Raw genomic sequence first — 16771 nt, forward strand, 5'->3', positions numbered from 1 at the left:
ATTATGAATATCGATGTATGGCTTAGTGTGGCCTTACTTGGAAATGTAAGAAATCCTGTTATAATATGACCGCATTCAAAATAGTAATAAATCCCACACAGTGGTTAAACAAAAAAAATTATTAAAAAAATTAAGGAAATGCAGTAGCAGCGGCAATAATTTGTAAATGCACATATGCAATACTAATCCACATCCACGCCCAAACCACAGCAATGGCCGCCTCAGCCCAACCAGTGCCAGCGGGCGGCAGCTTCGATTTCGATGCTGAGATTGTCTGCCGAATTTGCCTGCGCAGTGTGGCGGTGGGCGAGGAGATGCACTTCATCTACGACGAGGCGCCTGTGGAGCAGGGAGCCAATCTCGTCCAGATACTAAACGAGTGCACGCGCTACACCTGCGACCGATTCGACGACAAGATGCCGCATAAAATGTGCGACCTGTGCATCAAGGCGGCCCGCCACGCCTACCGTTTCAAGCGCGATGCGGAAAAGTCCTATTGCTCGCTGATGACACTACTGGGGCGCACACTCAGCAGCAGCAGCAGCGATGTGTGCACTCAAACAGAGCAGGTGGCCCTCCTGCCCTGCGAAATGTGCCACGACCAGTTCCTGAACAGCCTGGAGCTGCGCCTGCACAGGAATAGGGTGCACAAAACAAGAGACAGCGGCACCGGCAATGGCACCCGCACCAGCACCGGCACCAGTACCAGTGTTAGTGCTAGCGAAGGAGTGGCGGCGGTGGTCCAGCAGCTCAAGTGTAAGTTCTGCCCGCAACATTTCCCGCATCTGCGCCAGCTCAGAGCGCATCTAGCACGGTGTCATAACCAAACTGAGCGTCTCCAGTGTCCCCACTGCCAATCAGCCTTCACCCGCAGGGATCACATGCTTCGTCACATACGCAATATACACAAACAAGAGTCAGACAGCACCTGGCCGCTGGAGGACGAGGCGACAATGCAGAGCTCTGCCGGCGATGAGCTCGTTTCGGCCGAGGTCCTGCTCAACGAAGACGAGAATGATGAGGGCGATGCCTATCAGTGCAATATCAATCCCATATCCAGCAATGAGGAAGAGGACGAGGTCAATGACGACGCCAATGACGAGGCCAAGAAAGAGCTGTGGCTGCACATTAAGCCGGAGCCCTGCCTGGAAGCCGAAGATCTTGACCTGAAGCTCGAGAAGAAGCTCCGCCGGCGGAAAGAGAAGACTGAAACCGAGGAGCGGCAAACATCTACCGATGCCGCCGCTGTTAAAGGTGAGCCGCGAAACATTCCTAGAGCATGGATTTAATCAACTTTTCTCCAGATGAACCTTTGCCCAGCACAGAGCCAGCTCAGACGACGCTGCACATCAAAGAGGAAAGCCAGCCGGCGGCTGGCAGCGTGGATGAGCCTGAAGAACGGCACGAAGATGAATTCATAGAAGAACCCAGCCGCCCTGGGGGGGAGGAGGATTTGCCTCTCAGTGATGAAGAGGAGGGGGAGGAGGAGGAGGAGAACGAAGAGCAATACGACTATGGGGATGGGGATGAGGAGAGCGACCTGGATGACGAGGACAACGATGAGGATGATGGAGAAGACGATGATGCCCCTCCAGGAGGCGTGGACAAATCCAAGCTGGATATCATGAGGGATTATCTGAGAAAAGCCAAGCCCACAAAGCGACGACGTCGCAACAAACAGAGTGGAGAACCCAATCCGGAGAATCGCTGCGATGTCTGTCAAAGGACGTTCTCCCGCCACTGCCACCTGCTGCGGCACAAGCTCTCTCACCTGGAGAAGAAGCCGCACAGCTGTCCGCAGTGCCCCAAGGCATTTGCACGCAGCGACCATCTCAAGGCCCATGTGCAGAGCCTGCACAGCAACAAGGAGCACAAATGTACCCTATGCGAAGCAGCCTTTGCTCGCCCCGAGGCTCTCGAGCGGCACAAGGTGAGCAAGCATAATGGCGAGGGCCTGGAGGCGGGCAGCGAACTGAAGCTCCAGCTGGCGGAACACACCTGCGAATACTGCTCGAAGCGTTTCTCCAGCAAAACGTACCTGCGCAAGCACACGCTGCTCCACACCGATTTTCTGTACGCCTGCAAGAGCTGCGAGGAAACCTTCAAGGAGCGCCAGCAGCTGCGCGAGCATGAAAAGAGCCACACTGGTCAGCGTAATTTCCTGTGCTGCATCTGTGGCGATAGCTTTGCCCGCAACGATTACCTGAGGGTGCACATGCGGCGGCATAATGGCGAGAAGCCGTACAAGTGCCGCTACTGTGTGAAGGCCTTTCCCCGGGCCACCGATCTCAAGGTGCACGAGCGGTAAGTGAAACCTCCTGTCCTCCTGTCCTGGCTACAAATGATCCCACGATGATCGAACCTCTGTTGCTTCCTTCCTTGCTTGCTTCCCTCCAGGTATCACACGGGCACCAAGCCCAATCTGTGCAATACGTGCGGCAAGAGCTTCCATCGGGCCTACAATCTAACCATCCACATGCGCACCCACACGGGCGAGCGGCCGTACAAGTGCGACCAGTGCCCGAAGAGCTTCACACAGAGCAATGACCTCAAGGCCCACATACGTCGGCACACGGGCGAGCGGTACAAGTGTCCGCACTGCGATGCCTACTTCCTGCAGCTGTACAACATGAGGAACCACTGCCTGAGTGCCCACAACAAGCATATCGAAACGAAGACGGGTCGGCTGCAGCGTACAGGTCTCCTCGAGGATGGCACTCAATCCCATCTGACCACTGTCGTGATGCCCCCCGTTCGCTATCAGTCGTCGGCGTCGACCGGGCAGGATCCCAACCAAATGGAGCAACAAATTGGAGGCCCGGTGGCTGTAATGGGTACGGGAGTCGAGAGCTCGTCAACCACCAACATTCATAACCACTCGCTGCCAGAGGCCGCCTCGGCGTACCATGCCTCGCCCGTGACCACAGGGGCTGTGCCCACAACATCGCCATCGGCCACTCTAGATGGGGCCGCCTATGCACCGGCCCCGGCGCCGCCAACGCCTGTGAATGCAGCACCTTTTGGCGCCTTCAATTTTCCCCCCGTCGTTGTGGGTAAGCTTTAATAGTGTTCCAAGAGCTTGTGTCTTTAAAGCAAATATGTATTTCCTCCTCTCTGCTTGCAGCGCATCTATTGTACAATCATGCTGGTGGCAGCCAGCACAGTCAGAGCGGCAGTGAGACTGGTAAATAGCTGCAAAGCTGCTGCTACTCCCACAGCCACTGGCACTCCATCAGCAGAGCAAACACACCTATTATTCCAGTGCAATCTTATGTTCCCCGTTGTACAGGATTTCAGAGAGACGACTGCATCATGGAAGTTGCTGGGAAGCAACTTTTTTTTGTTTTAGAATTTTATGTGATAAGAACGACTAGTGTAAGAGCCCAGTTTACATCACATGGAATGTAGCACAACACACACCACCACCCCCAACCCTCACCCAGTAAATGGATGTATTTTATAAATGCCTATTATTATTATTATTATTATTATTATTATTATTATTATATTTGGGACAGAATTGCCATAGAAAATGGAACGATCGTAAAGAGAATTACAGACTCTCAAGCGACTTTGAGCAGATGTTTTTGCCCTACACTACACATCTATATTTTTATTTGTTTAATTAACTATTGTCTGCTACGTATATTTATTTAGATAAAAATAATACAGAATTATTCCTCCGAGTTCCATATTATTATTATCTTAGTCCATATTTAGCAGATAACTATTAATGAACTAAATAAATATCCCTTTCATATATTATACAGGTCGACAAAATCAAGCTTCTGTTTCACTTTCTGTTTGCTGTAGGCCTACATTTATTTTATAATATAGAAACTATCTAAGGCCACCATCTAGCTAAGTGGAGGACCTATTTATTTGTATACATTTTTTGTATTTGAGTCCCAAGGCCCCCCCATTCAGAGACTTGCAATTTTTCATTCAATTTGTGAATAGTCTCTTCTAAAACATGCACAAAAAAAAAATTCTATAGCATGCAGTTATGATTTCTTATTTGATCTTATTTCGTGTGAATCTTTAGAGCTGTTCAATCTGTACAATTGTGCTGTAATTTCACATACAAAATGCACCTTGCATAGCGAAATCGTTTGGCAAAGTGATCGTAAGCGACAAAAAGTAAAAGTGCTATTCTATTCCAATAGATTATGTGTTACCCCCAAATATGGGGTCGACATCGTGATTTCTGTATAATTGATCAGAACCAACTAAAAGGGACGAGACGTTCTTCAAAATCAGTGGCCGCTGCTCTCTTAAAAGTTATTCTAAATTTCTAGAAATATGTATGCCAGTATCTTAGAAAAGCGGCCATCTGTGTAGACCTACAGCAAACTCACTGTCGGCCCGTATTATTGATCAGGAAGCTAAACCTCTTCTCTTTTCTTCTCCTTCTCTTTACTTATCATATTTTTACATCACTGGCTGCCATTGGAATGAGTCTTGTTTCTGTAGATAAGTGTGGAAACTAGTCGCTATCGGCGAGGCTCAAGTCGGGAAGCAATCATCAACTGTGTGCATTTTGTTGTTGCATTCTCGGTCCCGAGACTCACTCGCGAGGACCTTTTTTCGCACATTTCGCACATATATAAACCCAGTTCTTGAGGGGTATAGGGGTATATTAGGTTTGTGGTGAAGTGGATGTGGGTAACACCCAGAAGGAAGTGTTTTCGACCAAATTTTGTATCCAGACTCCTGTGATATCACACTGTTACAAGTGTATTTCAAAATCTCGCCCCGCCCCCTTTCACCTCCACCAAGGACGAAGAGCAAATAGCAATAGCAGATCGGATCATTATTATAGCCACAAGGAACAAATGGAATTACAGAGCTTACTCATTCTCTCACTCTCTCTATAACACACAGTCTTTCTCGTGCAGTGTGCGTGATAAGGCGGAAGGGAGTAAAATAGAGAAAAAGAGACATACATATCAAAAACTACCAAGCGGTTCGACCGATTTGTATGGCCCACGCCGCGGATTCTCGAGCTCGAAAAGCGCTCACACAGGTGCGTTGCGTACCATACACGGCATGCACTTTGTTTTTGCTTTCTATTTTCCCACTTGTGCCGGAAAGTGAGATTTTAGAATACAAAAAGTGCTTTCTGGCATCAAAATAACTGTGGAGTATTCCCCAACTCCATCAAGGCCTCAGCGGTTCGGTCAATCCAGTGTTCCTATATTAAGGATAGTTCAAATTCAAATAGACGACTATCTTTCGCTTGTGTGGTTCTTGAAGATAATTTAATTTTTATTGGGCCAACATCGAAAATAAATGAAACAGAGATAAACAGATAAAGGTACATAAAATAAAATCAAACATAAAACGCAAATAAAAATTCCAAATTCCAAAAATATAGGTACATTTTAGTAGCAATTTCGATAGATAATCTCATCGTGGATTCGGCCACATGCGACTTTCACGTGGCGACGGGAGCTTCAATTGATTGCCAAATCGAGGCCTCTCCTCCTGATTGACCGCCTGCTTTGACGGTGTGTTGGCGGCCGACGCCACCGAATTGTGGTTTACGAGGACATGGCGAATTCGTGGCACAGCCACGCGATTGCGCTGATGCTTAGCCCCGCCGACGGGCAGCACTGAGGAGCGACTCGTGGGCACAAATTCGTCATAGGAGATCCCGGCTTCGCGGTCATTTTCAGTGGTCTCATCGGTCATATACTCGGAATCGCCGGGCGATCTTTTATCCGGCACCGCTGATTTTGTGCGTGGCTTCTTTTTCGAGCATGTGCCAAGGCTGCGTCTGCCCAATCCCCCGCTGCGACGCAATGTGTTGTCCAGGACGCGGACCCGCTTTAGTGGCGACTTGGACGCCTTCAGCTGGCTGTTGGCCAGCCGCTGTGCGGTAGACGGCGACGGGCGTATCGAATTCAGAGAGCTCATGAGGCTGCGCTTGGCGTTGGGAGTCCGATACCCCGAAGAGCTGGCGGCTGCTGATGGATTTAGTCGCTTGTGCAGATTCCCAGTGCTCTTGGTCATATTGGGAGTGATCAGCTGGATTGTTGGGGTCTTGCGCAACGACATTGTCGAGGTCGACATTGAGGACATGTTCTTCAAAGTTCGGGGCGTGCGAGGGGCCGTTGAACCGGCAGTCGGCGGTGGCATCATCAATTTGCTGCTGCTGCCCGTCCTCGTGGTGGGCGGGGCCTTCTTGCGGGCCGAGCTCTGCTTGGCCTTCCGATAGTTCTCCCATTCGCCAGCCATCAGCTCCAGTATGTTCTCGCCATAAACCAGAAACGGGCCATGCGATTGCACCTCATAGGCGTGCACCAGTTCAGTGATCTGCTGCTCAATCTTGGGCAGCTTCGAGGTGATGGCCTTGCGTTCCTTTTCCTCTTTAAGGAGCTGGCCGCCACGATTGTTGAAACGATTCGGCTCGTTGGCCTTTGCCTCTAGAGCCTGCATGCGGGACCAAAGTTCTGCACGGCTCTCGTACAGATCGAAAATCTCCTTGTTGCACGTGTAGAAGCTCTTCAGATCATCCAGCTCCAGCTCGTGCAGCTCCAACAGGTCTTCGTTGTAATACTTATTGTAGTAGTTGGAGAAACGCTTGCGCTCCTGCTGGCTCTTGAGCGTTAGATCCCACCACTTGCTTATCTCGACGCGCAGCTGCTCGATGAACGTCTTGAGGTTCTGGCTGCGCAGTGCCTGGCAGCGCTGCAGCTCCGAATGGAGGATGTCATAGGTGCGCTGCGTAATCTCGGTGCACTCGCGCACTCGTCGCACTGCGCTCTCGTCCGTCTCCTGGAGGCGATCCCACAGCACGTAGATCTTCTCGCGCATGTCATGGATTTTGGAGCGCAGCTCCTGGAGCTGCTCGGCATAACTGTTGCGCATCTGCCGCAGCCGCTCTAGTGTCTCTAGTGTTAGATTGTGGCTCAGATCGTTCAGTAGGCGATCCTCTGCATCGGTCTGGGGCATCAGCTCGAGCATCTTCATGTCATGTTTGATGGCCTTGCGCAGCTGGTCCAGCTCCGTCTGGCGCACTGCGCGCTGAGAGCGCAGGTTGTCGAGATGGTCGCGAAAGCCGTCCATCTCATCGGGCAGGGGCAGCGGGTCCGCCAGTAAAGGGAGCGGCAGTGCGCCCAGCTCTTCGCAGAGCTGCTCCTGCTGGAGCAGCAGCTCCCCGATCTCCGCCCGACGTTTCGAGAGCTCCTCGCGCAGATGCTCAATGCTTTTGTCCAGCTTCAGCTGCCATATGATCAGTGGCACATCGTCGGGCCTCTGACCAATGTCCACCGTCTCATGGAGGAGTCGGGTGAGGTCGCTGGCCTCGGCTCGGAGTGCGGCTATGTCATCCAGGATGGCCGCCTGCTTCTCCCGCGACTCGGTCAGCAGATCCGTATAGAAATTATCCGCGTGCGCCTTGAGTTTGTGCAGAAAGTCCTCGCATGTCTTCGGCTCGAACATGAGGGACCACATTGAATAGAGCTGCTCCACATGCTCGCCAGTCATCTCAAGGATCTCTCCCTTGATGGGGGTTGGGTCAACCATAGCCAATAGGAATGGGTCTTGTATTCGCGAATGGAAGGAATTTATGTGATGTGTGCAGGATTTCGATTGCACAATGTGTTGCTCAAGGAAAATGCCTCCGCACAGATAAGTGACGCCTCTCGTGTTGGCACAAATTGCACAATGAAAATTTTGTGTGCTTGATTTGCCTCATGCCTCAAAGCACAAAACAAGTTGATTCTGATTGATGTGCGGCCAAAAAAACACCTACTTTATATTGCAAATAAGTTCCTTCAAGGTTTTCCAGTTGTAAAGATAATTTAGGATGAGAAATGTGTTTAGTAAAGAAGAATGCCACCGCACAGACTCTAATGACGCCAGACAAAATTTCGGTAAATTCAAAATGAAATGGCGGCGGCTGCAGTGCTGCCACCCGATTTTAAATATTGCTATTCATGGTGAATGACAGATACTGAAAAAAGTGTGGCCATCAATAAAATACCGCTTTCTGCCAATTATTAGATGGCAGTACCAAGACAAAAATGAAACAAAAAGAAACGAAGCCAGCTAGGGAAAATGGCGTACATACAAGTATTTTTAATTCTAAAAATTAGTCAATTGACTGTGATTATATTCATTATGGGAAAAAAAAAACCAAGAACTGTTTGGTATTTTGCAAAGGTGTCTTAAATATTGAAGTGTGCGTGTGGTGTGTGACTAGACCAAGACAAATTTCCAAAGAACATGCTACAAAGCAGGATCGGCAAAGTTTACTTACTGGCGTAATTATTTTTGTTTGCTAATAAGCTATATGTATGTATGTATCAGTCAAAAAATAATATAAAAAAGTAGTTAAAATGCCGTTGAATTTTTGAACAAATGGCTGCCAGACCTGGCCGTTTAGAAGGCCGCTCTGCAAATATACTAAAAAAAAATAAAAATACTTCAAGCTCGGTCACACCGAGCCCGGACTGCATCCCTCGAAAAATTGACAGCAAATTTTTGCTTACCTGTGTGAAAAAAGTAAATTTTCGTGCAATTTTTGTAGGAGTTTTTGTGTTCGCAGAAGCGTGCATGGCTCAGTAGTGTTTTAAAAATGCACTAAATAAATTTTCAATATGGTTTAATCGAGTCACGGAAAGTGGGAACATTCGTTGTTCTACTTCTCTAAATAACACACGCATACAAAGACACGCCGCCGAGTGTCAACAGCTGCCCTGGCCCTGGCCGCCCGCCGTCAAAATGTCGGACATTAAGTAAGTAGCCTGCACAAGGGGGAAAATTCAAGTGTGAAGAGGAGCCGCAGTCGATTAATTGATTATCAAATGTCCCATATCTCAGTAAAAAAGAAAAGTTCCCAGCTAGCGAATGTGAGCGTGTGTTAGGTGAAAGGAGGGCCTAAAGGATGAGGTCTTGATGTTCCTCTATGTATAACACATTCAAGGTGTTTTTGTGAGAGTGCGTGGGTGTGTGTGGGTGCAGGAGTGTGTGCAGAAGTTAGTGGAATCTCATGTCCGTCCCAACAAATGCAATGAGTTTTGTTGTTATTTTTTTGTATTTTTTTTTTGTATTTATAAAAGTAACTATAAAACGGGATTTTATTTAATATTAAAATTGGCATGTGTGTGTGTGTGTGTGTGGGGGCTGCGGAGGACGATACTCCTTGAAGATGATTTTCAATTGAAGTTATTTTGGAATTTGCAGCGATGATTTGCTTAACTACGAACTGGGCGACGACATCGATGATCAGGCCTTGCTTGGCGCCGATGAGGATGAGCTGCTCCTCTCGGATGAAGGTAAGTTGCAGTCCCGTCCAGTCCCGGCCCGGCTATCACTGTAGCAAACACTGTAATGTGGAGGTAATAATCGAATCGGATCTCTTGCAGAGCTGGAAAAAGATGTCACTAGCGAGGTGAAGCAACAAATGCGCGCCGAGGCCGAGGAATGGGCCCAGGAGCAACTGCGTCAGCATGAGCGCAAGCAAAAAGCACAGTCAGCCGCCTCAGTTGAGGCAGCAGCATCAGCGCCCGTAGCAGAAGCAGCAGCAACAACAGCAGCTGCAGTAGCTGGTGTGGAAACTAAACCCTCCACTGTGGCCGCAAAGGTTTCTACATCGACTCAAAGTCCAACTACCGTGGTGGCTCCTGCCCCAAGCGTCCAGACAGACGACACAGTAGTCGCGGTAGTTGCGGAAACCACTCCCCCGACAGCAGTGGCTGACGAAAAGGTTACAGAAGAGAAAAGCGCGGAACAAGTGCAGCCACAGTCAAAGAAGGAAGCCACGCCACCCACTCAGCCGTGTGGCAGTAGCAAGGCCAGCGCCAGTGCCAAGGCCAGCACAACTACTAGCATCAGCACCAAAGAGACATCATCCAGAGATGCTGGGGATTCCACAGCCAAGCAGAGCGAGGCAGATAGTGAGAGTGAACCCGGACTGGGGCTGGGAACTTCTTCTTTGCTGGCCTCATCCCAGGAGAGCCTGCCCAGTGGCAGTTCTGCCTCCGAGCTGGCCGATCTGCGTGAGGATGAGGAGGAGCGTGAGGAGCGCACCAACTACAAGACTGGCAGTGAGCGGGTCGAAAGCAGTCACAGGCAGCATCAGGAGCAGTCCCATTCGATGTCGCCATTTCAGCAGCATCAGCAAATGCAGAGGCGACACCAAAACCATTCAGGTAAGGGTCCACGTCAGGAAGTGCCATGTCCCTGAATGAAACTACAAAATAATCGATTTACAGACAAATCACGAGTGGGAGGCGGTGGACGATTCATGCACGGCCAGCAGCAACAGCCGCAGAATCAAATGGGAAAACCGCTGAGAGGGATGGGCGGCGCACGTCATCACCTGCTGCGCAATCCCACGCCCATGTTCGGGGCAATGCAACAGCAGCAGCAGCAGCGCATGGGAATGTCCGGGATGCCGCCGCCACAGCAACGATACGGCATGCCGGGTAAGGCTTCTGTTCCCCCCCTCCCCCAAACCACATCCGCATTCTAAATCCCCTGCATCCTATATCCATGCATCCATGCGACAGCAAAGGATTGACAAGCCTCCTTCTCAAACATTTGTTTAAATTCCAGGACAATATCCGCCAAACCAGCCTCCGAACCAGTCACAACAACAACAACCGTCGAACCCACAACAACAACAGCAACAACATAATGCTCCTGCCTCCCCCCTACTCAATCCCTCGCACATGATGCACCACAATCACAATCCAAATGGAGGGATACCGCCGCATCTGCTGCCGCATCCGCATGAGCAAGTGCGCGTTGGTCTACTGCAGCCACCGATGGCGTATGCCCCCCAACAGGGCGGCTATCGAAATGGGGCACTGCTGGGTCCGGGTCCACCACTCCTGCCGCCAACTGGAATGCGTCCGCCACTGTATCGCAATGCTGGCCCGCCGCCATCTGGCTATGGCGGCTATGGCGATCACGGCCATCCGCCACCACAACATCCGCCACAGTTTATGCGGCCGCACAATGGCTGGAGGCCGCAGGGGGACGGCGCTCGCATGCCCCGTCCCCCGCTGCAGGCATTGCCACCACACATGATGCCAGGAGCGCCGCCCAACTATCCAAATGGGATGGTGGGAATGCGCGGGCCACCGCCTCAGCAGCAGCAGCAGCAGGTCCAGCAACAGCAGCAGCCGCCACCGCCTCAGCCAGTGCGGTCACCACAGCAACAGCAGCAGCAGCAACAACAGCCTAATCCTAATCAGCAACAACAGCAGCAGCCACAACCAAACGGCCCACCGCCACAACAGGGCGGTGGTCCAGCGGCTATACCGCGGGTCAGCAAGGTGCTGATCAATCCGAATTTCAAGGGCGGCGTCGAGGCAGCCACCAACAAGTTCATCAAGGAGACGCACTTCATGCCGGCCATCAACAGTGATGCGGAGCTGCTGCGTCAGCAGGAGGAGTTCATCAATAAGAATCGTCAGTACTTTGAGAAGCGGCGAATGGAGCGCTCCCCGCCGCCGGCTGGCTCCAGCTCGAGCTCTGTGGCACCCTCCTCCTCGGCCCAGGCTGGGGAGAGGAGACGCAGTCGTAGCCGCAGTCGTTCCCGTGGCCGCAGCTATTCGCCCACCAAGCGTGCCGAAAGGGACCGCGAAAGGGAGCGGGAGAGGGAGCGGGAGCGAGAGCGTGACCGGGAACGAGAGCGCGAACGGGAACAACGGTATGGGACGGCCAATCGCCCAGTGGGAAACCGTGGATTCCGACGTGTTGCTAGCCGCGATCGAGACGAGAATCGCAGTGGAGCGGGCGGCGCACCAGGAAGTGCCCCAGCACCCAGTGCCGGTGGAGGTGGAGGTGGCGGTGGCGGTACTGTTGTGCCATCCAAGAGACGTCGCAGCGGCTCGAACGGCTCTGTGAATCGTAACCCCTTTTCGGGTGAGCCACGCGGCCGACCCTCGGACATTGGCGGTGGTCGAACCGCTGTCAGTGGAAAAGTAAGATCCAACGAAAGAGAAAAACCCTTGGCTTTCCTCTAACCGATTCGCTCTTCCGTCTTGTAGGCCAGCGAGGAGGATGAGGAGACTCGCATCTACCGCCTGGAGATCGAGAAGCAGAAGCAGCTGCGGGAGAAAATTCTGCGCGACAAGGAGCTGAAGCGTAGGCGCGCGGCCGAGGAGAAGCTACATGAGGTAAGTGCCACATCCCAGACTTAAAGCAGCCTCAATCAATTTTGGTGTATTGGAGTACCCAGTACACAGTCAGGGTGAATGTTTTATTTGAGAGACGCAAAGAACCAACCAGAAAACATAAACAACTTTTTAGGAAAAGCGCGCTGAACAGCAAATTTCACCAGGCCGTGAAGAGAAGGAGGCACCTGGTGCGGGAGCAGCACCACCACAAAAGCAACGTCCGGCAGCCGGCAGCCACGAGCGCAAGGTAATCTCGCTGAAAAGGCGCGAAGACCAGGACCCGGCAGGGGGCAATGGCAACGTCAACAGCGGGCGCAGCAGCAGACAGCAGCAACACCAACAGCAAACATCATCGGCGGCGCCCGCTCGTAAGCAACTGACCGCGGCCAAAATAGCGCCGGAGGCTAAGAGGAGTATAACCGAGCACCTGGCGCCCACCCCTAAGCCGCAGCACCAGCACGGATCGGCAGCGGCTGCCGCCCAAGCAAGATCGAGTGGAGGCGGAGGTGGAGCTGGTTCTGGTACTGGTGGTGCGACACCGCCCACTACGTGCAAGCCACGCGATATGCTGCGTCTGGGCACGCCCAGCGACGATGAGGTTGAGCTTGACTACGATGACGATGAACTGATGCTGGATGAGGAGGATCGCCTTTTGGCCACACCCTCGCCACCACCACCGCAGCATCAGAATCAGCATCAGCATAAGACGAGCAGCAAGCGCTCGGCCACGCCCGAAATATTGGTGGTGAAGCGCACTCAGAAATCTGCTCGCGGTGGTAACTCGTCGTCAACGGGCAGCTTTGGCTCCTCCCATAGGCGGGTGGTGTTGAAGCCCACCAGTAATGGCAGCGGCGGCGGCGGTGGAGGAGATCACCAGCAGTCTTCGCATGGCAGGCAGCGGGATAGGCGACAGCGTGGGGATGACCATATACTGCAGAGGAAAGGGAGCAACGCGGGAGGCGGTAGCTCAGGAGGAGGCGGAGGCATCTTTGAGCGTCTGGAGAAGCGGAAGGCAGCATCCTCTGGAGGAAGCGGCGGCGGCGGTCACAAGCAGCGAGGCCGAGGGCCGGCCCGCATTGTACTCAAGCACGATTGAGGATTGCAGAAGACGGATTGAGGCAGCAAAGCTAGGACTAAGCTCAAAATTCAAATTGTAAAAGATAAATCGTTTTTTTTTCTATATAAATTCTGCGGCTGATAAATGTTGCAGATAATGTTCGATTTTAAGCTCTAAAGTTGCAACACTTACAATTGTTTATAGGTAGATGTTAAGCCTTATGTTCGTGTATACGTTAAGCATATACATATACATATACATATACATATACATATACATATATATTTGCGCATACATATTATTTATAATACAAATATATATTGTATCTATTTACATAGATATAGAGATATTCAATTAGAATTTAAGTGTAAAGATCGTAAAACTATGACTAAAACGTGCTTCGTTTTCTTAACAACAACAACAAAAACAATTGTATTTATACTTAGTATTAAGAGTATGGGATATGCTTAAAGCTTGACCTGGAACATCAGCAAAAAAAAAAAACGAAAAAGAGAGATAGCAAAGAAAAAATAACAAACAAATACAAATTTAGTGGAATGCAAACAAGACCATTGAAATGAATATATATATATATGTATGTATGTATATATATATATATATATATATATATAAATCATGAAGGATATATGTATATATATAGGTAGTGTAATTAAAGTTTAGTTGCGAATGAGTGTCCCGTTTCTCGATTTTAAGAACAAACAAAAGCCCTTCACTACATTAAGCTCAAATAACAAATAGCTTCAATGAGATGTAGTCAGAGATGACTCTTACCGTCGCTTTGAACTAATTATGCAAAATTAAATTCAAATAGAACCCCGGCTGTTATTAGATGCGGCATTGTCTATTCTGATACTTTTTGTTATTGTAATTTTTTTTAATGTGTTGTTTTTTGTTTAGATTGTGTGTTTGCGTGTTTGTCCAATATAAATTGTAGACCCGTCCCCCTTTAGCAAATAAGTCGAAACCATAAACTTCTTACAGTACCCATAACAACTGCAATATTGAGCACTAACTCTAGATTTCCTAAAACTAAACTACACCCGAAGCTAAAGCTCTTGAATAATTGTTAAATGAGAGCTCGATCCCATCACAACCCATCCATCCTCCACCATTTTCATCTCCACTCAATATTCGCAGAGGAAAGCTTACATTTACTAAATATATACTTATATAAAGATCTATACAGACAGACCCCTTTAAGCGAGAGTTTTTAAGAGCCTTTAAGTCCAATCCAAGGACCACAGCCATAAACGACATTTACTATTCTTGTTAAATTATTACCACATAAAATACACACGACACACAAACACAAAAAACTACACTACACTACACACTGTGACGTGTGACACGAAAAAGTATGTATATTTAAGCGAGGATTCATCGAGAAAAATCGAGCCTTAACGATAAGCTCCGATAAGTAAAGAATGTTAAAGAGTCGGAGGATGTATTGAAGCACCGAGATGAGATCGCAACGAGATAACCGGATAAAATGTAAACAAAGATATGAAAAGCAATGCAAAGATACATATACATACATATATTATGCCTACCTGTAACAATACACACAATACAGAATGCCGATATAATCTAATCAAAGTGAATCCTAAGGCGAAAAATGTAGGCAGTAGGAGCAGCAGCAGCTGGATCCTCGGTTTGTTATTGTAACTTCTTGTCCTTGAGATGCTTTGTTTGAAATTTTATTAATGTGACACATATATCCACATACTACAAACATATGTATATGTAGATATAGAGATATGTATATGGAAGACAGTACACAAAGAAAGCTCGCAAAAGATTATTCAATTGGAATACGAAAGCGCATGCAAAAATAATATATGCATAGATACGTATATACGTATATAGCTCTAGTAATCGTAATGCTACACAATATGATAATATATGAATTAATAAAAAACAAATTATATTACATGCATACGTAAAAAACATGCAACCGCATAACTGTATAAAACATCTTAAGTTATTCCACGCCACGTGATTCTAGCTTTTTAAGAACAAAAAGACATAACTGAACAAAACCGAACCCACACTCGAAGTGGAATATACATAGTACATAACGAACATTGCAAAAGTAACGATTCCAATCCAATCCAAGCAAATCCGAGTCTGTGATTATTTTTATATTATTCTTATTATTACGCATAAACTACTACTACTACTACTACTACTACTACTACTACTACTATATTACTATATGACATTAACTACTCGTAGCTATCCCTTAGACCGACACAACACACAGTCCCGCAATATACTATGTTTTTGTTTGTTTCTTCCCCCGACAACCCAACCACCAATCCACCTTTTAAGATCTGATACCTTATTGTTTTGTACACATCTATCATCTATGAAACTAGATACTAAGTGCGTCGAATAACTAGTACAATCTATGACACGAATCACACGTCCAGGCACCCAGTCTGCGTGCGACTCTTATGTATCTACTTAGCTGTAAGTCGCCTTTTTGGGGAGGGGGGATGGGTGGGGGCCTTCTATACACTATCTATCCAACACACTACACATTTCACCAGCTTCCTACAATTAGAGCTCTCTATTCATATCTATCCATACAATCCATGTACTTACCATACCATACACTTCTGTATAGTTAAGAACGTAGGCAGACATACAACTCGATGTTACTCTACTAGTCAAGTGAGTGTGTGCGTGCGTATGCGTGTGTGCGTGTGTGTTTTGTATACCCCCGATGTCTGCACGAACTTAATCGTATATTTATTATAATTTTAAGATACTCGTATCTACTATATGCATACATACACCTACGACACACACACCTAGATATTTTTGTTGTTTAGTTAGTTTTAGCAAAATGATTTTTTGTTTTTGTTAAAGTTTGTAACCTAATTATGTTTATAATTGTTGTAACCTCATCCCATACCCCTACTCCCACTCCTGCAGTCCATCAAGAATTGCTCGCCAGTTAAAGCATAACTGTACCCCTACACACAATCTCAAGCCATCCCTTTCATATTCATTCACACACTCTATCGCTATCTTTTTCTCTTCTGCGCTCCGCTCGCCCGATGCCTACTCGCTCTGTCCCCACCACCAATACACCTACACCTGCACCTGCAGCAGAGCTCAACCGGAACGCTGAGATTCAGAGCGAGAACAAGAGCGGGAGCGAGAGGGAAAGCAGCATTATTTAGATTAATTTTACTCAAAGGATAATATCGAATATATGAAACCCTAAACTAATTTTCTTTCAGCACAAACCTCTGTACAAATCGAAAAAGAAAAAAGAAACATGAAAAAACGTACAAAAAAGAAAAGAATAATCAAAGCGAAACTAAAAGAAAAAAAGATTGAATGAAGTGAAAAGATCTAGAGTCAAAAAATCAGAGATGGGGTGAGTGGCCCTGCCCTAACGTGAGGGAAGCCCGAAGCTGAACCTGATTCTGGGCAAAATAACTTTTGAAGAAGACTTAATAAAATTGATATATACACGAATGCATACATATATATAGCGGGAGAGACAGTCCTATATATATTTGTGTATACGTATATTTTTTAC

At 48.3% G+C, this 16771-nt stretch overlaps 3 protein-coding genes across 3 annotated transcripts; 2 read left to right on the top strand and 1 right to left on the bottom strand.

Annotated features, from left to right (window-relative positions):
* The first annotated feature begins 54 nt into the window (after nucleotides 1-54).
* Nucleotides 55-3572, top strand: LOC108151705 (zinc finger protein 12). The gene is made up of 4 exons (XM_017280476.2): nucleotides 55-1254; nucleotides 1305-2304; nucleotides 2398-3053; nucleotides 3125-3572. The coding sequence occupies exons 1-4, from the start codon at nucleotides 213-215 to the stop codon at nucleotides 3190-3192; spliced, it is 2766 nt and encodes a 921-aa protein (XP_017135965.1). The 5' UTR covers nucleotides 55-212; the 3' UTR covers nucleotides 3193-3572.
* Nucleotides 3573-5233: 1661 nt separating this feature from the next.
* On the bottom strand, nucleotides 5234-7497 carry LOC108161189 (protein regulator of cytokinesis 1-like; the record flags this gene model as incomplete). Its single annotated transcript, XM_033387680.1, has 1 exon — nucleotides 5234-7497. A coding segment is annotated over one exon (2088 nt), but the record flags the coding sequence as incomplete, so codon positions are not given.
* Nucleotides 7498-8439: 942 nt separating this feature from the next.
* LOC108152779 (RNA-binding protein 33) lies at nucleotides 8440-13736 on the top strand. Its single transcript, XM_017282361.2, has 7 exons — nucleotides 8440-8744; nucleotides 9193-9284; nucleotides 9375-10160; nucleotides 10224-10436; nucleotides 10567-11942; nucleotides 12009-12137; nucleotides 12271-13736. Exons 1-7 carry the CDS (start codon nucleotides 8731-8733, stop codon nucleotides 13231-13233), a joined length of 3573 nt encoding a protein of 1190 aa, XP_017137850.1. The 5' UTR covers nucleotides 8440-8730; the 3' UTR covers nucleotides 13234-13736.
* Nucleotides 13737-16771: the final 3035 nt, after the last annotated feature.

This window comes from Drosophila miranda, chromosome XR, assembly GCF_003369915.1.
Source record: "Drosophila miranda strain MSH22 chromosome XR, D.miranda_PacBio2.1, whole genome shotgun sequence".
In the NCBI taxonomy this organism is placed as follows: Eukaryota; Metazoa; Arthropoda; class Insecta; order Diptera; family Drosophilidae; genus Drosophila; species Drosophila miranda.